Source organism: Oncorhynchus kisutch, linkage group LG21, assembly GCF_002021735.2.
Source record: "Oncorhynchus kisutch isolate 150728-3 linkage group LG21, Okis_V2, whole genome shotgun sequence".
NCBI classification, from domain to species: Eukaryota; Metazoa; Chordata; class Actinopteri; order Salmoniformes; family Salmonidae; genus Oncorhynchus; species Oncorhynchus kisutch.
Window position 1 is genome coordinate 44317926 of NC_034194.2, and position 25000 is coordinate 44342925.

Consider the following 25000-nt stretch of genomic DNA (forward strand, 5'->3'; position numbering starts at 1 on the left):
AATACGTCACAATGCTGCAGACATCTTGAAGAAATGACAGAAAGGGCAGGCTCATTCCAGGTGCATTCACAGCCATATAAGGAGACATTGGAAAACAGAGCTTCAAAAATTCTACCCATTTCCTGGTTGAAGTTTCATCTTGGTTTCGACTGTAGCATGAGTTCTGTGGCACTCACAGATAATATCTTTGCAGTTTTGGAAACCTTAGAGTGTTTTCTTTCCAAAGCTGCCAATTCCATGCAGTCAAGCATCTTTTCCTGACAAAATACTGCGCTTAAAACGGGCACGTTTTTTTATCCATAAATTAAAAGAGCGCCCCCTATATCCAAGATGTTAAGAGATAAGAGAGAACCCTGAGGATAGGAGTGTATTGTCAGATAAGAGATAAGAGAGAACCCTGAGGATAGGAGTGTATTGTAGGATAAGAGATAAGAGAGAACCCTGAGGATAGGAGTGTATTGTAGGATAAGAGATAAGAGAGAACCCTGAGGATAGGAGTGTATTGTAGGATAAGAGATAAGAGAGAACCCTGAGGATAGGAGTGTATTGTCAGATAAGAGATAAGAGAGAACCCTGAGGATAGGAGTGTATTGTCAGATAAGAGATAAGAGAGAACCCTGAGGATAGGAGTGTATTGTAGGATAAGAGATAAGAGAGAACCCTGAGGATAGGAGTGTATTGTAGGATAAGAGATAAGAGAGAACCCTGAGGATAGGAGTGTATTGTCAGATAAGAGATAAGAGAGAACCCTGAGGATAGGAGTTTATTGTAGGATAAGAGATAAGAGAGAACCCTGAGGATAGGAGTGTATTGTAGGATAAGAGATAAGAGAGAACCCTGAGGATAGGAGTGTATTGTAGGATAAGAGATAAGAGAGAACCCTGAGGATAGGAGTGTATTGTAGGATAAGAGATAAGAGAGAACCCTGAGGATAGGAGTGTATTGTCAGATAAGAGATAAGAGAGAACCCTGAGGATAGGAGTGTATTGTAGGATAAGAGATAAGAGAGAACCCTGAGGATAGGAGTGTATTGTAGGATAAGAGATAAGAGAGAACCCTGAGGATAGGAGTGTATTGTCAGATAAGAGATAAGAGAGAACCCTGAGGATAGGAGTGTATTGTAAGATAAGAGATAAGAGAGAACCCTGAGGATAGGAGTGTATTGTAAGATAAGAGATAAGAGAGAACCCTGAGGATAGGAGTGTATTGTAAGATACGAGATAAGAGAGAACCCTGAGGATAGGAGTGTATTGTAAGATAAGAGATAAGAGAACCCTGAGGATAGGAGTGTATTGTCAGATAAGAGATAAGAGAGAACCCTGAGGATAGGAGTGTATTGTCAGATAAGAGATAAGAGAGAACCCTGAGGATAGGAGTGTATTGTCAGATAAGAGATAAGAGAGAACCCTGAGGATAGGAGTGTATTGTAAGATAAGAGATAAGAGAGAACCCTGAGGATAGGAGTGTATTGTAAGATAAGAGATAAGAGAGAACCCCGAGGATAGGAGTGTATTGTAAGATAAGAGATAAGAGAGAACCCTGAGGATAGGAGTGTATTGTAAGATAAGAGATAAGAGAGAACCCAGAGGATAGGAGTGTATTGTCAGATAAGAGATAAGAGAGAACCCTGAGGATAGGAGTGTATTGTAAGATAAGAGATAAGAGAGAACCCTGAGGATAGGAGTGTGTTACCTTTTTCCTCTCCATTCGTTCAGCCTCCTCTTTCTCAAGTGTTTCTCTCTCTCCGTCCTCACTCGCTCTGCCTCCTCCTTCTTACGACACTCCTCCTCTCTCTGAGAACACACAGAGAGAGAGAGGGAGAGGGTGGGGGAGAGAGAGGGAGAGAGAGGGGGAGAGAGAGAGAGAGGTAGAGGGTGGGGAGAGAGAGGTAGAGGGTGGGGGAGAGAGAGAGGGTAGAGGGTGGGGGAGAGAGAGAGGTAGAGGGTGGGGGAGAGAGAGAGAGAGGGTGGGGAGAGAGAGAGGTAGAGGGTGGGGGAGAGAGAGAGAGAGGGTGGGGGAGAGAGAGAGGTAGAGGGTGGGGGGAGAGAGGGGAGAGGGGTAGAGGGTGGGGGAGAGAGGTAGAGGGTGGGGGAGAGAGAGAGGTAGAGGGTGGGGGAGGGAGAGAGAGGTAGAGGGTGGGGGAGGGAGAGAGAGGTAGAGGGTGGGGGAGGGAGAGAGAGGTAGAGGGTGGGGGAGAGAGAGGTAGAGGGTGGGGGAGAGAGGGAGAGGTAAGGGTGGGGAGAGAGAGGGAGAGAGGTAGAGGGTGGGGGAGAGAAGAGGAGGGAGAGAGGTAGAGGGTGGGGGAGAGAGAGGGAGAGAGGTAGAGGGTGGTGGAGAGAGAGGGAGAGAGAGGTAGAGGGTGGGGGAGAGAGAGGGAGGTAGAGGGTGGGGGAGAGAGAGGGAGGTAGAGGGTGGGGGAGAGAGAGAGAGAGAGGTAGAGGGTGGGGGGAGAGAGAGGGAGAGAGTGGTAGAGGGTGGGGGAGAGAGAGGGAGAGAGGTAGAGGGTGGGGAGAGAGAGGGAGAGAGAGGTAGAGGGTGGGGGAGAGAGAGGGAGAGAGAGGTAGAGGGTGGGGGGAGAGAGAGGGAAAGAGAGGAGAGGGTGGGGAGAGAGAGGGAAAGAGAGGTAGAGGGTGGGGGAGGAGAGAGGGAGAGAAGAGGTAGAGGGTGGGGGACAGAGAGGGAGAGAGAGGTAGAGGGTGAGGGAGAGAGAGAGTCGAGGGTGGGGGAGCGAGAGGGAGGTAGAGGGGTGGGGGAGAAGAGAGGGAGAGAGAGGTTAGATGGGGGGGGGGAGAGAGAGGGAGGAGAGAGGTAGAGGGTGAGGGAGAGACGAGGTCGAGTGTGGGGGAGAGAGAGGGAGAGAGAGGTAGAGGGTGGGGGAGAGAGAGGGAGAGAGAGGTAGAGGGTGGCGGGAGAGAGGGAGGAGAGGTAGAAGGGTGGGGGAGAGAGAGGGAGAGAGAGGTAGAGGGTGGGGAGAGAGAGAGGAGAGAGAGGTAGAGGGTGGGGGGAGAGAGAGGGAGAGAGAGGTAGAGGGTGGGGGACAGAGAGAGAAAAGGGAGGCCACGAAATGTACATTAATTCTCATTCTATAAAAACTATTCCCCACCCTTCATCGACTCGTGTGTTCCCATTTATCTGACCTGTTTCTGCTGTCTCTCTTCCTCCTCTCGTCTCTCGTCTTCCTCCCTCCTTCTCTTCTCCTCCACCTCCCTCTGTTCCTCCTCTCTCTCCCTCTGTTCCTCCTCTCTCTCCCTCTGTTCCTCCTCTCTCTCCCTCTGTTCCTCCTCCACCTCCCTCTGTTCCTCCTCTCTCTCCCTCTGCTCCCGGGCTTGTCTGCGTTTCTCTGCCAGGATTCGAACTGCCTCCTCTGCGTCTGTGGTGACAGCTGTAGGCCTTTGGGCTGTGGGACTGCCCACACACTCTATAAACACACACACACACACACACACACACACCCCTGTCACGTGGCTATACGATTGCTGTGATGTGGACTATTCAACAAAACAGTTTGAAACAAGCAGATTAACTGTCCTCAGGCTGTAGCAGCAATAACACAACACAGTGCTGCTGCTGTGTGGCTAGTTCTGGCTACTGCTGTGTGGCTAGTTCTGTCTGTCTGTTGCTGTGTGGCTAGTTCTGTCTGTCTGCTGCTGTGTGGGCTAGTTCTGTCTGCTGTGTGGCTAGTTCTGTCTGTCTGTTGCTGTGTGGCTAGTTCTGTCTGTCTGTTGCTGTGTGGCTAGTTCTGTCTGTCTGCTGCTGTGTGGCTAGTTCTGTCTGCTGTGTGGCTAGTTCTGTCTGTCTGTTGCTGTGTGGCTAGTTCTGTCTGCTGTGTGGCTAGTTCTGTCTGTCTGTTGCTGTGTGGCTAGTTCTGTCTGTCTGCTGCTGTGTGGCTAGTTCTGTCTGTCTGCTGTGTGGCTAGTTCTGTCTGTCTGCTGTGTGGCTAGTTCTGTCTGTCTGCTGCTGTGTGGCTAGTTCTGTCTGTCTACTGCTGTGTGGCTAGTTCTGTCTGTCTGGCTAGTTCTGTCTGTCTGGCTACTGCTGTGTGGCTAGTTCTGTCTGTCTGGCTACTGCTGTGTGGCTATTCTGTCTGGGCTACTGCTGTGTGGCTAGTTCTGTCTGGGCTACTGCTGTGTGGCTAGTTCTGTCTGGCTACTGCTGTGTGGCTAGTTCTGTCTACTGCTGTGTGGCTAGTTCTGTCTGTCTACTGCTGTGTGGCTAGTTCTGTCTGTCTACTGCTGTGTGGCTAGTTCTGTCTGTCTGGCTACTGCTGTGTGGCTAGTTCTGTCTGTCCTGGCTACTGCTGTGTGGCTAGTTCTGTCTGTCTGGCTACTGCTGTGTGGCTAGTTCTGTCTGGTCTGGCTAGTTCTGTCTGTTCTGGCTACTGCTGGTGTGGGCTAGTTCTGTCTGCTGCTGTGTGGGCTAGTTCTGGTCTGCTGCTGTGTGGCTAGTTCTGTCTGTCTGGCTACTGCTGTGTGGCTAGTTCTGTCTGTCTGGCTACTGCGGTGTTGGCTAGGTTTCTGTCTGTCTGGCTACTGCTGTGTGGCTAGTTCTGTCTGTCTGGCTACTGCTGTGTGGCTAGTTCTGTCTGTCTGGCTAGTTCTGTCTGTCTGGCTACTTGCTGTGTGGCTAGTTCTGTCTGTCTGGCTTACTGCTGTGTGGCTAGTTCTGTCTGTCTGGCTACTGCTGTGTGGCTAGTTCTGTCTGGCTACTGCTGTGGTGGCTAGTTCTGTCTGGCTACTGCTGTGTGGCTAGTTCTGTCTGTCTGCTGCTGTGTCTGTGTTGTACTACTGTGCCTGTGCTTGGGCTGGCTCTGATTGGCCGAGGGTCTGAGGGTGGGGCTGGGAGGGGGTCAGACCCCCGTGGTCTCCCTCAGGTCCTCCTGCTGCCTGCGGTCCAATCAGACACAAGGACAGGCCCTCTTGGCACCGTCCTACTGGGCCTGAGGTTCCCCACATCCCCCCACTGGAAGACCACAGCTGCTTGGGGGTGGAGGGGCGAGGGGACGGCTTCTCTCTCTGGGGTGGTCTGGGGGAGGGGGGGTGAAAGAGGAGAGAGAGATGAAATGGCACCCTATTCCCTACATAGTGCACTACTTTATCCAGAGCGTTAGGTTATGACCCACTAACTGTAACAGAGAGATGAGGTCGTCTAGTGGCGTATTAGAGAGATATTTGAATTATAGGTTCTCTATGAGCTGCTATTTCTACCAACCTGCCAGGCGAGGGCGCTGTCACTCTACTCTGCTGTTTCCGTGGCGACCGGGACATTTTGTCAGTGGGTGTGGTCAGAGGGGGCGTGGTCAGAGGGGGCGTGGTCAGAGGCATGGAGAGGTTGCTCCAAGACTTTCTGACTGAGTCCCTATTTTTATCCTTACACACACAAATACAGAGAGACACACACACACGAATGAGGGGTGATAAAAGGCCATAAATTAACCAAAGGAACAACTTCCTTTGGTTGTCAGTTTGTCAAATTTCTGCCCTGCTAGAGCTTTTATAGTGCTGTTATTGTGAAGTGGAAACGTCTAGGAGCAACAACGGCTCAGCCATGAAGTGGTAGGCCAAACAAGCTCACAGAACGGGACCGCCGAGTGCCCGTAGCGTGTAAAAATCGTCTGTCCTTGGTTGCAACTTGCAACACTCACTACCGTGTTCCAAACTGCCTCTGGAAGCAACATCAGCACAATAACTGTTCATCAGGAGCTTCATGAAATGGGTTTCCATGGCAGAGCAGCCGCACACAAGCCTAAGATCACCATATGCAATGCCAAGCATCGGCTGGAGTGGTGTAAAGCTCACCGCCATTGGACTCTGGAGCAGTGGAACCTCGTTCTCTTGAGTGATGAATCACGCTTCACCATCTGGCGGTTCAAAAGACAAATCTGTGTTTGGTGGATGCCAGGAGAATGCTACCTGCCCCAATGCATAGGTCCAACTGTAAAGTTTGGTGGAGGAGGAATAATGGTCTGGGGCCCCTTAGTTCCAGTGAAGGGACATATTAACACTACAGTATACAATGACATTCTGTGTTTCTAATTTCGTGGCAACAGTTTGGGGAAGACTCTTTCCTGTTTCAGCATGACAATGCCGCTTCTGTTTGGACTGTGCACAAAGTGAGGTCCAAACAGAAGTGGTTTGTTGAGATCGGTGTGGAAGAACTTGACCTGCACAGATCCCAGACCTCGACCCCATCGAACACTTTTGGGATGAATTGGTTCACCGACTGTGAGCCTAGCCTAATCGCCCAACATCAGTGTTCGACCTCACTAATGCTCTTGTGGCTGAATGGAAGCAAGTCCCCACAGCAATGTTCCATCATCTAGTGGAAAGCCTTCCCAGAAGAGTGGAGGCTGTTATAGCAGCAATGTTCCTACATCTAGTGGAAAGCCTTCCCAGAAGAGTGGAGGCTGTTATAGCAGCAATGTTCCTACATCTAGTGGAAAGCCTTCCCAGAAGAGTGGCGGCTGTTATAGCAGCAATGTTCCAACATCTAGTGGAAAGCCTTCCCAGAAGAGTGGAGGCTGTTATAGCAGCAATGTTCCTACATCTAGTGGAAAGCCTTCCCAGAAGAGTGGCGGCTGTTATAGCAGCAATGTTCCAACATCTAGTGGAAAGCCTTGCCAGAAGAGTGGAGGCTGTTATAGCAGCAATGTTCCAACATCTAGTGGAAAGCCTTCCCAGAAGAGTGGAGGCTGTTATAGCAGCAATGTTCCAACATCTAGTGGAAAGCCTTCCCAGAAGAGTGGAGGCTGTTATAGCAGCAGTGTTCCAACATCTAGTGGAAAGCCTTCCCAGAAGAGTGGAGGCTGTTATAGCAGCAATGTTCCAACATCTAGTGGAAAGCCTTCCCAGAAGAGTGGAGGCTGTTATAGCAGCAATGTTTCCAACATCTAGTGGAAAGCCTTCCCAGAAGAGTGGAGGCTGTTATAGCAGCAATGTTCCAACATCTAGTGGAAAGCCTTCCCAGAAGAGTGGAGGCTGTTATAGCAGCAATGTTCCAACATCTAGTGGAAAGCCTTCCCAGAAGAGTGGAGGCTGTTATAGCAGCAATGTTCCAACATCTAGTGGAAAGCCTTCCCAGAAGAGTGGAGGCTGTTATAGCAGCAATGTTCCTACATCTAGTGGAAAGCCTTCCCAGAAGAGTGGAGGCTGTTATAGCAGCAATGTTCCAACATCTAGTGGAAAGCCTTCCCAGAAGAGTGGAGGCTGTTATAGCAGCAATGTTCCAACATCTAGTGGAAAGCCTTCCCAGAAGAGTGGAGGCTGTTACAGCAGCAATGTTCCTACATCTAGTGGAAAGCCTTCCCAGAAGAGTGGAGGCTGTTATAGCAGCAATGTTCCAACATCTAGTGGAAAGCCTTCCCAGAAGAGTGGAGGCTGTTATAGCAGCAATGTTCCAACATCTAGTGGAAAGCCTTCCCAGAAGAGTGGAGGCTGTTATAGCAGCAATGTTCCAACATCTAGTGGAAAGCCTTCCCAGAAGAGTGGAGGCTGTTATAGCAGCAATGTTCCAACATCTAGTGGAAAGCCTTCCCAGAAGAGTGGAGGCTGTTATAGCAGCAATGTTCCAACATCTAGTGGAAAGCCTTCCCAGAAGAGTGGAGGCTGTTATAGCAGCAATGTTCCAACATCTAGTGGAAAGCCTTCCCAGAAGAGTGGAGGCTGTTATAGCAGCAATGTTCCAACATCTAGTGGAAAGCCTTCCCAGAAGAGTGGAGGCTGTTATAGCAGCAATGTTCAAACATCACCTCCCAGCTCAAAGTGGATTACCTGCCCCTGATTAATTCCGTTGCCAACTAATTAAATCAAATTGTAATGCTCACATACAGGTGTTTAGCAGATATTATTGTGGCTAAATGCTCCAACAGTGCAGTAATTATCTAACAATTTCACAACAATACACACAAATCTAAAGTAAAGGAATGTAATTAAGAATTGCAACCTTAAAGTGAAACTTACAAGACATTTCTCAATGATGTTAAATAAAGGGAATAATAATATAAACATTAAAGTGTAAAGTCTTGATTTCATAAAGAAAAAAGAAAACATGCCATTTTCACAAAAAAAAATCTTAAATTGTGAACAAATTTGTTTCCATCCCTGTTAGTGAGCATTTCTCCTTCACCAAGATAATCCATCCACCTGACAGGTGTGGCATATCAAGAAGCTGTTTAAACAGCATGATCATTACACAGGTGCACCTTGTGCTGGGGACAATAAAAGGCTACACTAAAATGTACCGTTTTGTCACACAACACAACGCCACGGACGTCTCAAGTTTCGTGCAATTGGCATGCTGCAGGAATGTCCACTAAAGCTGTTGCCAGAGGATTGGATGTTCATTTATCTATCATAAGCCGCCTCCAACATTGTTTTAGAGAATTTGGCAGTATGTCTAACCGGCCTCACAACTACAGACGACGTGTATGGTGTGGTGTGGGCGAGCGGTTTGCTGATGTCAACGTTGTGAACAAAGTGCCCCATGGTGGCGGTGGGGTTATGGTATGGGGCAGGCATAAGTTACGGACAATGAACACAATTGTATTTTATAGACGAGATCCTGTGGCCCATTGTCGTGCCATTCATCCGCCGCCATGTTTCAGCATCATAATAAAATAAAAGTATATCTTTTATTTATTTATTTAACCTTTATTTAATTAGGGAAGTCAGTTAAGAACAAATTCCTATTTACAATGACGGGCTACACCAGGCAAACCCGGACGACGATGGGCCAATTGTGCACCGCCCTACGGGACTCCCAATCTCGGCCGGTTGTGATACAGCCTGGATTCGAACCTCTAGCACTGAGATGCAGTGGGAGCAGGAAATAGTGTCACTTTATTTATTTATTTTTAACTTTTTTACCAGCTCATGTCCATCCTGGTCCGAATCTTGAACACGAAGAAGAACCGAATCCTGAACACGAAGAAGAACCGAATCCTGAACACGAAGAAGAACCGAATCCTGAACACCAACACGAGGAGCTAGAGGTGAGAAGCTCACCTCAGACAATCACTGGGACAGCTGATTAGCCTGTCCTAAGTATGGTATCTAGGAAAGTGAATTCAAGTAGGACCTTCCTGTTACTCTCTTCAGACCATCGCTGCTCTCATCACCCCACTGGGGATCATCGACACGGCTGATTGGCTGTCTTCAGAGGACCAATGGAAGGGAACACAATCTTTTAGTTCTGCTCCAGATGACAGAACAAGGCATTGAAGCCTCGGACAACTAAGAAGAAGGACATTGTGACCTCTTGTGGACAATCAGAGCCTTACACTCAAGTCCAAGAGAAGGCCCAACCAAACCCCTTTCCGAGAAGGCTTGGTTCCGACAGAGACGAACGAAGGCATTTCACACGTAAATACATTCATGTTTTTTACTCCAAACGGGCGGCGGTTCGTGTACAAAGTATATGATTAATGGAAGAATATTTATAGAATGTATCCACGATAAGTGTCCCTTATTCTCTCTCTCTTTTTTCCATGTTTATTCTGTGTCATTATTTAGTTAGCTAGTAAATAAATGATTAAACCAATTTCTGTAGTAGTGTGTTACTGGTGCAAGTTGATGATGTCGTCATGTGTTACCGGTGCATGTTGATGATGTCGTCATGTGTTACAGGTGCATGTTGATGATGTCGTCATGTGTTACCGGTGCAAGTTGATGATGTCATCATGTGTTACCGGTGCATGTTGATGATGTCGTCATGTGTTACCGGTGCATGTTGATGATGTCGTCATGTGTTACCGGTGCATTTTGATGATGTCATCATGTGTTACCGGTGCATGTTGATGATGTTGTCATGTGTTACCGGTGCATGTTGATGATGTCATGTGTTAAATCAACAACATGCATATTGATAATGTCATGTGTTACCAGTTCATGTTGATGATGTCATGTGTTAAATCAACAACATGCATATTGATAATGTCATGTGTTACCGGTGCATGTTGATGATGTCATCATGTGTTACCGTTGCAAGTTGATGATGTCATGTGTTAAATCAACAACAGTCTTACCGGTGCTTTTCCGGTGGTCCTCCTGCGGTTGGTCATGTCCCTGGGGAGGAGTGGCTCTTGGCTGCGGCAGACGGTCAGAGGCTGGGACTGGATGGACTTGAAGGACATAGACCCCATAGGGTGGCAGGACACCGAGCGAGGACATGCAGGCATGGCTCCTGTCACACGGTCACCACCAATCAGGGGTTAGACATGGACAGGATGGGTGAAAGGAAGGAGAAAAGGAGGCGAGGAACAGAGAGCCAAGAGAGGGAAAAGAGGAGTATTTGTTAGTGCTACCACATGCAGACACCGTTGGTGAGGACATTAACCATCAGGAGTCTGACAGGTTAGAGATATAATCAATCAGAGCTATTGATCACACATTAGGTGACATCATTTATAGAGAGAGAGGAAGAGAGAGAGAATGAGAGAGAGAGAGAGAGAGAGAGAGAGAGAGAGAGAGGGGGAGTTAGAGAGGGGAAGTTAGAGAGAGAATAAGAGAGAGAGAGGGGAAGTTAGAGAGAGAATAAGAGAGAGAGAGAGGAAGAGAGAGAGAGAATAGAGAGAGAGAGGAAGTTAGAGAGAGAATAAGAGAGAGAGAGGAAGTTAGAGAGAGAATAAGAGAGAGAGAGGAAGAGAGAGAGAGAGGAAGAGAGAGAGAGAGAGGAAGAGAGAGAGAGAGAGAGAGAGAGAGAGAGAGAGAGAGAGAGAGAGAGAGAGAGAGGGGAAGTTAGAGAGAGAATAAGAGAGAGAGAGGGGAAGTTAGAGAGAGAATAAGAGAGATATATGGGTGCCGCCCCTATCAGATCACAGAAAAATCACAGTATACTTGAACAGAGCAATGCTCCCAACCACTGTTGGGTCGTCAGCAAACTTAATGAAGGTGTTGGAGTCGTGTTAGGCCACCTAGTCATGGGTAAACAGTGAATACAGGAGGGGACTAAGTACACAACCCTAACCTGTGTTAAGGATCAGTGTGGCAGACGTGTTGTTACCAGACGTGTAGGGGGCGGGCCGTCAGGAAGTCCAGGATCCAGTTGCAGAGGGAGGTGTTTAGTCCCAGGATCCTTAGCTTGGTGATGCGCTTCATGGGCACTATGGTGTTGAATGCTGAGCTGTAGTCAATGAACAGCATTCTCACATAGGTGTTCCTTTTGTCCAGGTGGGAAAAGGCAGTGTGGAGTGCGATCGAGATTATCTGGATCTGTTGGGGCAGGATGTGAATTGGAGTGGGTTGGAGTGGGTCTAGGGTATCTGGGAGGATGTGAATTGGAGTGGGTTTAGGGTATCTGGCAGGATGTGAATTGGAGTGGGTCTAGGGTATCTGGCAGGATGTGAATTGGAGTGGGTCTAGGGTATCTGGCAGGATGTGAATTGGAGTGGGTCTAGGGTATCTGGCAGGATGTGAATTGGAGTGGGTCTAGGGTATCTGGCAGGATGTGAATTGGAGTGGGTCTAGGGTATCTGGGAGGATGCTGTTGACGTGAGCCTTAACCAGCCTTTCAAAGCACTTCATGGCTACAATGGTGGTCTGCTTGAGCTTGAAACATGTAGGTAATTCAGACTCGGTCAGGTTGAAAATGTCAGTGAAGACACGTGACAGTTGGTTCGCGCATGCTTTGAGTACACGTCCTGGTAATCCGTCTGGCCCCGCCGCTTTGTGAATGTTGACCTATTTAAAGGTTTTGTTCACATCGGCTACCGAGAGCGTTATCACACAGTCATCCAGAACAGCTGGTGCTCTAATGCATTGCGTCAGTGTTGCTTGCCTCAAAGCGAGCATAAAAAGGCATTTCGCTCGTCTGGTAGGCTTGCTTCACTGGGCAGCTCGCGGCTGGGATTCCCTTTGTAGTCCGTAATAGTTTTCAAGCCCCCTAAAACGGATTTAAGTTTGCCTGTATTAAAGTCCCTTGCCACTAGCGCAGCTTTTGGATGAGCATTTTCTTGTTTGCTTATGGCCATATAGAGTTGTCTGAGTGCGGTCTTAGCACCAGCATGAGTCTGTGGTGGCAAACAGATGGCTACGAATAATATAGATGAGAACTCTCTTGGTAGATAGTGCGGTCTACAGCTTATCATAAGGTACTCTACCTCAGGTGAGCAATACCTCAATACTTCTTTAATATTAGACATCGCACACCAGCTGTTATTGACAAATAGACACACACCCCCACCCCTAGTCTTACCAGAATTAGCTTCTTCTCTGTTCTACCGGTGCATGGAAAATCCCTCCAGATCTTATATCCTCCAATACTTATTTTCCACCATAATTTGCAAATAAATTCATAAAAAATCCTACAATGTGATTTTCTGTATTTTTTCCCCCTCATTTTGTCTGTCATAGTTGAAGTGTACCTATGATGAAAATGACAGGCCTCTCTCATCTTTTTACGTGTGAGAACTTGCACAATTGGTGGCTGACTAAATACTTTTTTTGCCCCACTGTATATTCCCTCAGCGACAACAATGTAAACGTTGAATTGGCTTTTTTACCAAATTACCGTACAACAGACCACGTATTCACTCTGCGCACCCTAATTGACAAACAAACAAACCAATGCTTTTTTTTATTTAAAAAAAGCTTTTGACTCTATTTGAAATGAGGGTCTGCTATACAAATGGATGGAAAGTGGTATTGGGGGAGAAACATAGAACCTTTTAAAAATCCACAAAACAACAAGACAGGGATGCAGCTTAAGCCCCACCCTCTTCAACATATATATTAACGAATTTGCGGGCACTAGAACAGTCTGCAGAACAGAACAGTCTGCAACACCCGGACTCACCCTACTAGAATCTAAAGTCAAATGTCTACTAATGATCTGGTGCTTCTGTCCTCAACCAAGGAGGGCCTACAGCAGCACATAGATCTTCTGCACAGATTCTGTCAGACCTGTGCCCTGACATTAAATCTCACTAAGACAAAAATAATGGTGTTCCAAAAAATATCCAGTTGCCAGGACCACAAATACAAATTCTATCGAGACACCATTGCCCTAAAGCACATAGAAAACTATACAGTCGTGGCCAAAAGTTTTGAGGAATGACACAAATATTAATTTTCACAGTCTGCTGACTCAGTTTGTATGATGGCAATTTGCATATACTCTAGAATGTTATGAAGAGTGATCAGATGAATTGCAATTAATCAATCAATCAATCAAAGTCCCTCTTTGCCATGCAAATGACTGAATCCCCCAAAAACATTTCCACTGCATTTCAGCCCTGCCACAAAAGGACCAGCTGACATCATGTCAGTGATTCTCTCGTTACCACAGGTGTGAGTGTTGACGAGGACAAGGCTGGAGATCACTCTGTCATGCTGATTGAGTTTGAATAACAGACTGGAAGCTTCAAAAGGAGGGTGGTGCTTGGAATCACTGTTCGTCCTCTGTCAATCATGGTTACCCTCAAGGAAACACGTGCCGTCATCATTGCTTTGCACAAAAAGGGCTTCACAGGCAAGGATATTGCTGCCAGTAAGATTGCACCTAAATCAACCAGTTATCGGATCATCAAGAACTACAAGAAGAGCGGTTCAATTGTTGTGAAGAAGGCTTCAGGGCGCCCAAGAAAGTCCAGCAAGCGCCAGGACCGTCTCCTAAAGTTGATTCAGCTGCGGGATCGGGGCACCACCAGTACAGAGCTTGGAATGAGCTCAGGAATGGCAGCAGAGCTCAGGAATGGCAGCAGGCAGGTGTGAGTGCATCTGCACACACAGTGAGGTGAAGACTTTTGGAGGATGGCCTGGTGTCAAGAAGGGCAGCAAAGAAGCCACTTCTCTCCAGGAAAAACATCAGGGACAGACTGATATTCTGCAAAAGGTACAGGGATTGGACTGCTGAGGACTGGGGTAAAGTCATTTTCTCTGATGAATCCCCTTTCCGATTGTTTGGGGCATTTGGAAAAAAGCTTGTCTGGAGAAGACAAGGTGAGCGCTACCATCAGTCCTGTGTCATGCCAACAGTAAAACATCCTGAGACCCTTCATGTGTGGGGTTGCTTCTCAGCCAAGGGAGTGGGCTCACCCACAATTTTTCCTCAGAACACAGCCATGAATGAGGAATGGTACCAACACATCCTCCGAGAGCAACTTCTCCCAACCATCCAGGAACAGTTTGGTGATGAACCATGCCTTTTCCAGCATGATGGAGCAACTTGCCATAAGGCAAAAGTGATAACTAAGTGGCTCGGGGAACAAAACATCGATATTTTGGGTCCATGGCCAGGAAACTCCCCAGACCTTAATCCCATTGAGAACTTGTGGTCAATCCTCAAGAGGCAGGTGGACAAACAAAAACCCTGAAATTCTGACAAACCTAAAGCATTGATTATGCACGAATGGGCTGCCATCAGTCAGGATGTGGCCCAGAAGTTAATTGACAGCATGCCAGGGCGGATTGCAGAGGTCTTGAAAAAGAAGGGTCAACAATGCAAACATACCAAGAAGGGCCTTCTATGCCATCAAAAGGAATGTAAAATTCAACATCCCAATTAGGATCTGGCTTAAACCCATTGCCTTTTATGGTTGTGAGGTCTGGGGTCCGCTCACCAACCAATAAGTCACTAAATAGGACAAACACCAAATTGAGACTCTGCATGGTGAATTCTGCAAAAATATCCTCTGTGTACAACATAAAACACCAAATAATGCAGAGTAGAATTAGGCCGATAACCGCTAATTATCAAAATCCAGAAAAGAGCCGTTAAATTCTACAACCACCTAAAAGGAAGTGATTCCCAAACCTTCCATAACAAAGCCATCACCTACTGAGAGATGAACCTGGAGAAGAGTCCCCTAAGCAAGCTGGTCCTGGGGCTCTGTTCAGAAACACAAACACACCCCACAGAGCCCAGGACAGCAACACAATTAGACCCAACCAAATCATGAGTCCAACCACTAACCCCCTGTTATTACCACAGTCTAACCACTAACCCCCTGTTATTACCACAGTCCAACCACTAACCCCTTGTTATTACCACTGTCTAACCACTAACTCCCTGTTATTACCAGTCTAACCACTAACCCCCTGTTATTACCAGTCTAACCACTAACTCCCTGTTATTACCAGTCTAACCACTAACCCCTGTTATTACCAGTCTAACCAATAACCCCTGTTATTACCAGTCTAACCACTAACCCCCTGTTATTACCAGTCTAACCACTAACCTCCTGTTATTACCACAGTCTAACCACTAACCCCTTGTTATTACCACAGTCTAACCACTAACCCCCTGTTATTACCACAGTCTAACCACTAACCCCCTGTTATTACCACAGTCTAACCACTAACCCCATGTTATTACCAGTCTAACCACTAACCCCCTGTTATTACCAGTCTAACCACGAACCCCCTGTTATTACCAGTCTAACCACTAACTCCCTGTTATTACCAGTCTAACCACTAACCCCCTGTTATTACCAGTCTAACCACTAACCCCCTGTTATTACCAGTCTAACCACTAACCCCCTGTTATTACCAGTCTAACCACTAACCCCCTGTTATTACCAGTCTAACCACTAAACCCCTGTTATTACCAGTCTAACCACTAACCCCCTGTTATTACCAGTCTAACCACCAGTCTATACCTTGATGCTATTTTATCGCCCCCAGAAACCTCCTTTTACTCTATGTTCCAGACGTTCTAGACGACCAATTCTCATAGCTTTTAGCCGTACCCTTATTCTACTCCTCCTATGTTCCTCTGGCGATGTAGAGGTGAATCCAGGCCCTGCAGTGCCTAGCTCCACTCCTATTCCCCAGGCGCTCTCTTTTGACGACTTCTGTAACCGTAATAGCCTTGGTTTCATGCATGTTAACATTAGAAGCCTCCTCCCTAAGTTTGTTCTATTCACTGCTTTAGCACACTCTGCCAACCCGGATGTTCTAGCTGTGTCTGAATCCTGGCTTAGGAAGACCACCAAAAACTCTGACATTTTAATTCCAAACTACAACATTTTCAGACAAGATAGAACTGCCAAAGGGGGCGGTGTTGCAATCTACTGCAAAGATAGCCTGCAGAGTTCTGTCCTACTATCCAGGTCTGTACCCAAACAATTTGAACTTCTACTTTTAAAAAATCCACCTCTCTAAAAACAAGTCTCTCACCGTTGCCGCCTGCTATAGACCACCCTCTGCCCCCAGCTGTGCTCTGGACACCATATGTGAACTGATTGCCCCCCATCTATCTTCAGAGTTCGTGCTGCTAGGCGACCTAAACTGGAACATGCTTAACACCCCAGCCATCCTACAATCTAAACTTGATGCCCTCAATCTTACACAAATAATCAATGAACCTACCAGGTACCTCCCCAAAACCTTAAACACGGGCACCCTCATAGATATCATCCTAACCAACTTCCCCTCTAAATACACCTCTGCTGTCTTCAACCAAGATCTCAGCGATCACTGCCTCATTGCCTGCATCCGTAATGGGTCAGCGGTCAAACGACCTCCACTCATCACTGTAAAACGCTCCCTGAAACACTTCTGCGAGCAGGCCTTTCTAATCGACCTGGCCGGGGTATCCTGGAAGGATATTGATCTCATCCCGTCAGTAGAGGATGCCTGGATATTTTTTTTAAATGCCTTCCTAACCATCTTAAATAAACATGCCCCATTTAAGAAATTTAGAACCAGGAACAGATATAGCCCTTGGTTCTCCCCAGACCTGACTGCCCTTAACCAACACAAAAACATCCTATGGCGTTCTGCATTAGCATCGAACAGCCCCCGTGATATGCAGCTGTTCAGGGAAGCTAGAAATCATTATACACAGGCAGTTAGAAAAGCCAAGGCTAGCTTTTCAAGCAGAAATTTGCTTCCTGCAACACTAACTCAAAAAAGTTCTGGGACACTGTAAAGTCCATGGAGAATAAGAACACCTCCTCCCAGCTGCCCACTGCACTGAAGATAGGAAACACTGTCACCACTGATAAATCCACCATAATTGAGAATTTCAATAAGCATTTTTCTACGGCTGGCCATGCTTTCCACCTGGCTACTCCTACCCCGGACAACAGCACTGCACCCCCAACAGCAACTCGCCCAAGCCTTCCCCATTTCTCCTTCTCCCAAATCCATTCAGCTGATGTTCTGAAAGAGCTGCAAAATCTGGACCCCTACAAATCAGCCGGGCTAGACAATCTGGACCCTTTCTTTCTAAAATGATCTGCCGAAATTGTTGCCACCCCTATTACTAGCCTGTTCAACCTCTCTTTCGTGTCGTCTGAGATTCCCAAAGATTGGAAAGCAGCTGCGGTCATCCCCCTCTTCAAAGGGGGGGACACTCTTGACCCAAACTGCTACAGACCTATATCTATCCTACCGTGCCTTTCTAAGGTCTTCGAAAGCCAAGTCAACAAACAGATTACCGACCATTTCGAATCTCACCATACCTTCTCTGCTATGCAATCCGGTTTCAGAGCTGGTCATGGGTGCACCTCAGCCACGCTCAAGGTCCTAAACGATATCTTAACCGCTATCGATAAGAAACATTACTGTGCAGCCGTATTCATTGATCTGGCCAAGGCTTTCGACTCTGTCAATCACCATATCCTCATCGGCAGACTCGACAGCCTTGGTTTCTCAAATGATTGCCTCGCCTGGTTCACCAACTACTTCTCTGATAGAGTTCAGTGTGTCAAATCGGAGGGTCTGCTGTCCGGACCTCTGGCAGTCTCTATGGGGGTGCCACAGGGTTCAATTCTTGGACCGACTCTCTTCTCTGTATACATCAATGAGGTCGCTCTTGCTGCTGGTGAGTCCCTGATCCACCTCTACGCAGACGACACCATTCTGTATACTTCTTTGGACACTGTGTTAACAACCCTCCAGGCAAGCTTCAATGCCATACAACTCTCCTTCCGTGGCCTCCAATTGCTCTTAAATACAAGTAAAACTAAATGCATGCTCTTCAACCGATCGCTACCTGCACCTACCCGCCTGTCCAACATCACTACTCTGGACGGCTCTGACTTAGAATACGTGGACAACTACAAATACTTAGGTGTCTGGTTAGACTGTAAACTCTCCTTCCAGACCCATATCAAACATCTCCAATCCAAAGTTAAATCTAGAATTGGCTTCCTATTTCGCAACAAAGCATCCTTCACTCATGCTGCCAAACATACCCTTGTAAAACTGACCATCCTACCAATCCTCGACTTTGGCGATGTCATTTACAAAATAGCCTCCAATACCCTACTCAACAAATTGGATGCAGTCTATCACAGTGCAATCCGTTTTATCACCAAAGCCCCATATACTACCCACCATTGCGACCTGTACGCTCTCGTTGGCTGGCCCTCGCTTCATACTCGTCGCCAAACCCACTGGCTCCATGTCATCTACAAGACCCTGCTAGGTAAAGTCCCCCCTTATCTCAGCTCGCTGGTCACCATAGCATCTCCCACCTGTAGCACACGCTCCAGCAGGTATATCTCTCTAGTCACCCCCAAAACCAATTCTTTCTTTGGCCGCCTCTCCTTCCAGTTCTCTGCTGCCAATGACTGGAACGAACTACAAAAATCTCTGAAACTGGAAACACTTATCTCCCTCACTAGCTTTAAGCACCAACTGTCAGAGCAGCTCACAGATTACTGCACCTGTACATAGCCCACCTATAATTTAGCCCAAACAACTACCTCTTTCCCAACTGTATTTAATTTTAATTTTAATTTATTTATTTTGCTCCTTTGCACCCCATTATTTTTTTTATTTCTACTTTGCACATTCTTCCATTGCAAAAATACCATTCCAGTATTTTACTTGCTATATTGTATTTACTTTGCCACCATGGCCTTTTTTGCCTTTACCTCCCTTCTCACCTCATTTGCTCACATTGTATATAGACTTGTTTATACTGCATTATTGACTGTATGTTTGTTTACTCCATGTGTAACTCTGTGTCGTTTTATCTGTCGAACTGCTTTGCTTTATCTTGGCCAGGTCGCAATTGTAAATGAGAACTTGTTCTCAACTTGCCTACCTGGTTAAATAAAGGTAAAATAAATAAATAAAAAATTACCACAGTCTAACCACTAACCCCCTGTTATTACCACAGTCTAACCACTAACCCCCTGTTATTACCAGTCTAACCACTAACCCCCTGTTATTACCAGTCTAACCACTAACCCCCTGTTATTACCACAGTCTAACCACTAACCCCTGTTATTACCACAGTCTAACCACTAACCCCGTTATTACCAGTCTAACCACTAACTCCCTGTTATTACCACAGTCTAACCACTAACCCCTTGTTATTACCAGTCTAACCACTAACCCCTGTTATTACCACTCCAACCCTGTTATTACCAGTCTAACCACTAACCCCCTGTTATTACCAGTCTAACCACTAACCCCCTGTTATTACCAGTCTAACCACTAACCCCTGTTATTACCAGTCTAACCACTAACCCCCTGTTATTACCACAGTCTAACCACCAACCCCTGTTATTACCACAGTCTAACTACTAACCCCGTTATTACCAGTCTAACCACTAACCCCCTGTTATTACCACAGTCTAACCACTAACCCCTTGTTATTACCAGTCTAACCACTAACCCCCTGTTATTACCAGTCTAACCACTAACCACCTGTTATTACCAGTCTAACCACTAACCCCTGTTATTACCAGTCTAACCACTAACCCCCTGTTATTACCAGTCTAACCACTAACCCCCTGTTATTACCAGTCTAACCACTAACCCCCGGTTATTACCACAGTCTAACCACTAACCCCCTGTTATTACCACAGTCTAACCACTAACCCCCTGTTATTACCACAGTCTAACCACTAACCCCCTGTTATTACCAGTCTAACCACTAACCCCCTGTTATTACCAGTCTAACCACTAACCCCCTGTTATTACCAGTCTAACCACTAAACCCTGTTATTACCAGTCTAACCACTAACCCCCTGTTATTACCAGTCTAACCACTAACCCCTGTTATTACCATTCTAACCACTAACCCCCTGTTATTACCAGTCTAACCACTAACCCCCTGTTATTGCCAGTCTAACCACTAACCCCATGTTATTACCAGTCTAACCACTAACCCCATGTTATTACCAGTCTAACCACTAACCCCTGTTATTACCAGTCTAACCACTAACTCCCTGTTATTACCACAGTCTAACCACTAACCCCCTGTTATTACCAGTCTAACCACTAACCCCTGTTATTACCACTCCAACCCTGTTATTACCAGTCTAACCACTAACCCCCTGTTATTACCAGTCTAACCACTAACCCCCTGTTATTACCACAGTCTAACCACTAACCCCCTGTTATTACCACAGTCTAACCACTAACCCCCTGTTATTACCACAGTCTAACCACTAACCCCCTGTTATTACCAGTCTAACCACTAACCCCCTGTTATTACCAGTCTAACCACTAACCCCCTGTTATTACCAGTCTAACCACTAACCTCTGTTATTACCAGTCTAACCACTAACCCCCTGTCATTACCAGTCTAACCACTAACCCCTGTTATTACCACTCCAACCCTGTTATTACCAGTCTAACCACTAACCCCATGTTATTACCAGTCTAACCACTAACCCCTGTTATTACCAGTCTAACCACTAACCCCCAGTTATTACCACAGTCTAACCACTAACCCCCTGTTATTACCAGTCTAACCACTAACACCCTGTTATTACCACTCCAACCCTGTTATTACCAGTCTAACCACTAACCCCCTGTTATTACCAGTCTAACCACTAACCCCCTGTTATTACCAGTCTAACCACTAACCCCGTTATTACCAGTCTAACCACTAACCCCCTGTTATTACCAGTCTAACCACTAACCCCCTGTTATTACCAGTCTAACCACTAACCCCCTGTTATTACCACAGTCTAACCACTAACCCCCTGTTATTACCAGTCTAACCACTAACCCCTGTTATTACCAGTCTAACCACTAACCCCCTGTTATTACCACAGTTTAACCACTAACCCCGTGTTATTACCAGTCTAAACACTAACCCCCTGTTATTACCAGTCTAACTACTAACCCCCTGTTATTACCAGTCTAACCACTAACCCCCTGTTATTACCAGTCTAACCACTAACCCCCTGTTATTACCAGTCTAACCACTAACCCCCTGTTATTACCAGTCTAACTACTAACCCCCTGTTATTACCACAGTCTAACCACTAACCCCCTGTTATTACCAGTCTAACCACTAACCCCCTGTTATTACCAGTCTAACCACTAACCCCCTGTTATTACCAGTCTAACCACTAACCCCCTGTTATTACCAGTCTAACCACTAACCCCCTGTTATTACCAGTCTAACCACTAACCCCCTGTTATTACCAGTCTAACCACTAACCCCCTGTTATTACCACAGTCTAACCACTAACCCCCTGTTATTACCAGTCTAACCACTAACCCCTGTTATTACCAGTCTAACCACTAACCCCCTGTTATTACCACAGTTTAACCACTAACCCCCTGTTATTACCAGTCTAACTACTAACCCCCTGTTATTACCAGTCTAACCACTAACCCCCTGTTATTACCACAGTTTAACCACTAACCCCGTGTTATTACCAGTCTAACCACTAACCCCCTGTTATTACCAGTCTAACTACTAACCCCCTGTTATTACCAGTCTAACCACTAACCCCCTGTTATTACCAGTCTAACCACTAACCCCCTGTTATTACCAGTCTAACCACTAACCCCCTGTTATTACCAGTCTAACCACTAACCCCCTGTTATTACCAGTCTAACCCCTAACCCCCTGTTATTACCACAGTCTACATTGCGTGTTACCAGTGTCTCCAGACAAGCTCATGGCGCTGCGGCTGCGTGCCAAGTAGGAGAGTGTAGGCTGTAGAACACGCTTGACCACTGTGTTTTGCCGCATGCCTGGGGAACACACACACACACACACACACACACACACACACACGTTAGTTGGAAAACATCAATATGCTGACACAAAGAGAGAAGTAAAGGTTCATCATGGCGCCAGGACAACATGACCCAGCCTGGGAGACGAGGACAGGAGACTATCAGCTAAGGACCAGGACAACATGACCCAGCCTGGGAGAGGAGGACAGGAGACTATCAGCAGGACAACATGACCCAGCCTGGGAGACGAGGACAGGAGACTATCAGCTAAGGACCAGGACAACATGACCCAGCCTGGGAGACGAGGACAGGAGACTATCAGCTAAGGACCAGGACAACATGACCCAGCCTGGGAGACAAGGACAGGAGACTATCAGCTAAGGACCAGGACAACATGACCCAGCCTGGGAGAGGAGGACAGGAGACTATCAGCTAAGGACTAGGACTACATGACCCAGCCTGGGAGAGGAGGACAGGAGACTATCAGCAGGACAACATGACCCAGCGTGGGAGACGAGGACAGGAGACTATCAGCTAAGGACCAGGACAACATGACCCAGCCTGGGAGAGGAGGACAGGAGACTATCAGCTAAGGAAAACATGACCCAGCCTGGGAGACGAGGACAGGAGACTATCAGCAGGACAACATGACCCAGCGTGGGAGACGAGGACAGGAGACTATCAGCAGGACAACATGACCCAGCGTGGGAGACGAGGACAGGAGACTATCAGCAACATGACCCAGTCTGGGAGAGGAGGACAGGAGACTATCAGCAGGACAACATGACCCAGCCTGGGAGACGAGGACAGGAGACTATCAGCTAAGGACCAGGACAACATGACCCAGCCTGGGAGAGGAGGACAGGAGACTATCAGCTAAGGACTAGGACTACATGACCCAGCCTGGGAGAGGAGGACAGGAGACTATCAGCAGGACAACATGACCCAGCGTGGGAGACGAGGACAGGAGACTATCAGCTAAGGACCAGGACAACATGACCCAGCCTGGGAGAGGAGGACAGGAGACTATCAGCAGGACAACATGACCCAGCGTGGGAGACGAGGACAGGAGACTATCAGCTAAGGACCAGGACAACATGACCCAGCCTGGGAGAGGAGGACAGGAGACTATCAGCTAAGGACCAGGACAACATGACCCAGCCTGGGAGACGAGGACAGGGGACTATCAGCTAAGGACCAGGACAAAATGACCCAGCCTGGGAGACAAGGACAGGAGACTATCAGCTAAGGACCAGGACAACATGACCCAGCCTGGGAGAGGAGGACAGGAGACTATCAGCTAAGGACCAGGACAACATGACCCAGCCTGGGAGACGAGGACAGGAGACTATCAGCTAAGGACCAGGACAACATGACCCAGCCTGGGAGAGGAGGACAGGAGACTATCAGCAGGACAACATGACCCAGCCTGGGAGACGAGGACAGGAGACTATCAGCTAAGGACCAGGACAACATGACCCAGCCTGGGAGAGGAGGACAGGAGACTATCAGCAGGACTACATGACCCAGCCTGGGAGACGAGGACAGGAGACTATCAGCTAAGGACCAGGACAACATGACCCAGCCTGGGAGAGGAGGACAGGAGACTATCAGCAGGACTACATGACCCAGCCTGGGAGACGAGGACAGGAGACTATCAGCTAAGGACCAGGACAACATGACCCAGCCTGGGAGACGAGGACAGGAGACTATCAGCAGGACAACATGACCCCGTCTGGGAGAGGAGGACAGGAGACTATCAGCTAAGGACCAGGACAACATGACCCAGTCTGGGAGACGAGGACAGGAGACTATCAGCAGGACAACATGACCCAGTCTGGGAGACGAGGACAGGAGACTATCAGCTAAGGACCAGGACAACATGACCCAGTATTTGTTTGATTAGTTCATGGTTGACAAATCAAATCTGTGAAATGCAGAATCATATAATGCTAAATGTATCATACAGGGATGATTTGTGTAGAAAGTTACATTATGTTGAAAACTTGTCAACAATGGACCAATGAAACAAATCCCAAAATATAGTTTTCAGGTGGAAACTTTCTTTATCGATGTCACAGACTTCGATAAGCTGGAGAATATGACAATGTGTGTGTGTTTACCTCTGTCAGGAGAGTGTAAGAGTGTAGCAGAGGAGTAGGACAGTCTCTTGGTTATAACTGGATCAGCTGCATGTTTGGAAAGGTTCACGGTCGACACAGACCGTCTGTCAGCATCTACAGACACAGATACACAGACAGACTTCAGAGACAGCTGAGAGAGAGAGAGAGAGAGACAGAGAGAGCTGAGAGAGAGAGACAGCTGAGAGAGAGAGAGCTGAGAGAGAGAGAGCTGAGAGAGAGAGAGAGAGAGCTGAGAGAGAGCGAGAGCAGAGAGAGAGAGAGAGAGAGAGAGAGAGAGAGCTGAGAGAGAGCAGAGAGAGAGAGAGAGAGAGAGCTGAGAGAGAGAGAGAGAGAGCTGAGAGAGAGAGAGAGACAGCTGTAAACTTTCAATATATCCTGGTTGATAAGCAGGACATCCTAGTGGGGGATACTCTGAATCAGGAGTGGATAAGCAGGACATCCTAGTGGGGGATACTCTGAATCAGGAGTGGATAAGCAGGACATCCTAGTGGGGGATACTCTGAATCAGGAGTGGATAAGCAGGACATCCTAGTGGGGGATACTCTGAATCAGGAGTGGATAAGCAGGACATCCTAGTGGGGGATACTCTGAATCAGGAGTGGATAAGCAGGACATCCTAGTGGGGGGATACTCTGAATCAGGAGTGGATAAGCAGGACATCCTAGTGGGGGATACTCTGAATCAGGAGTGGATAAGCAGGACATCCTAGTGGGGGATACTCTGAATCAGGAGTGGATAAGCAGGACATCCTAGTGGGGGATACTCTGAATCAGGAGGGGATAAGCAGGGAATCTGGAATCCTCCAAAGATCATTTTTGGAAAACAAGGGAATTTATTGAATGTTCCCGGAATTTTCCAACCCTACACATAACACACTAGCATGCTAATGCTAATGTTTAAGTTTAGCTAACACTAACCGAGCGGGCAGGCTCTAATACTAGCAGGCTAATGCTAATGTTTAAGTTTAGCTAACACTAACCG

The 25000-nt window shown here is 47.3% G+C and overlaps 2 protein-coding genes across 3 annotated transcripts in view; both read right to left on the reverse strand.

Moving 5' to 3' along the window:
* Positions 1 to 1800, reverse strand: part of LOC116356211 (ensconsin-like) — an 8920-nt gene extending 7120 nt beyond the window's left edge. The window contains exon 1 of the mRNA XM_031800667.1: positions 1693 to 1800. Within this exon, the coding sequence (XP_031656527.1) occupies positions 1693 to 1707 (15 nt within the window). The 5' untranslated portion in view covers positions 1708 to 1800. The remainder of the gene's footprint in view (positions 1 to 1692) is intronic.
* Positions 1801 to 4751: 2951 nt separating this feature from the next.
* The window catches only part of LOC116356209 (ensconsin-like), a 51091-nt gene continuing 30842 nt past the window's right edge, over positions 4752 to 25000 (reverse strand). For both annotated transcript variants that reach the window (XM_031800661.1, XM_031800660.1), the window contains 5 exons: positions 23999 to 24112; positions 21795 to 21890; positions 10019 to 10176; positions 5209 to 5366; positions 4752 to 5022 (listed from right to left, as the gene is read on the reverse strand). In XM_031800661.1, the coding sequence (XP_031656521.1) occupies positions 4782 to 5022; positions 5209 to 5366; positions 10019 to 10176; positions 21795 to 21890; positions 23999 to 24112 (767 nt within the window). In that variant the 3' untranslated portion in view covers positions 4752 to 4781. The remainder of the gene's footprint in view (positions 5023 to 5208; positions 5367 to 10018; positions 10177 to 21794; positions 21891 to 23998; positions 24113 to 25000) is intronic.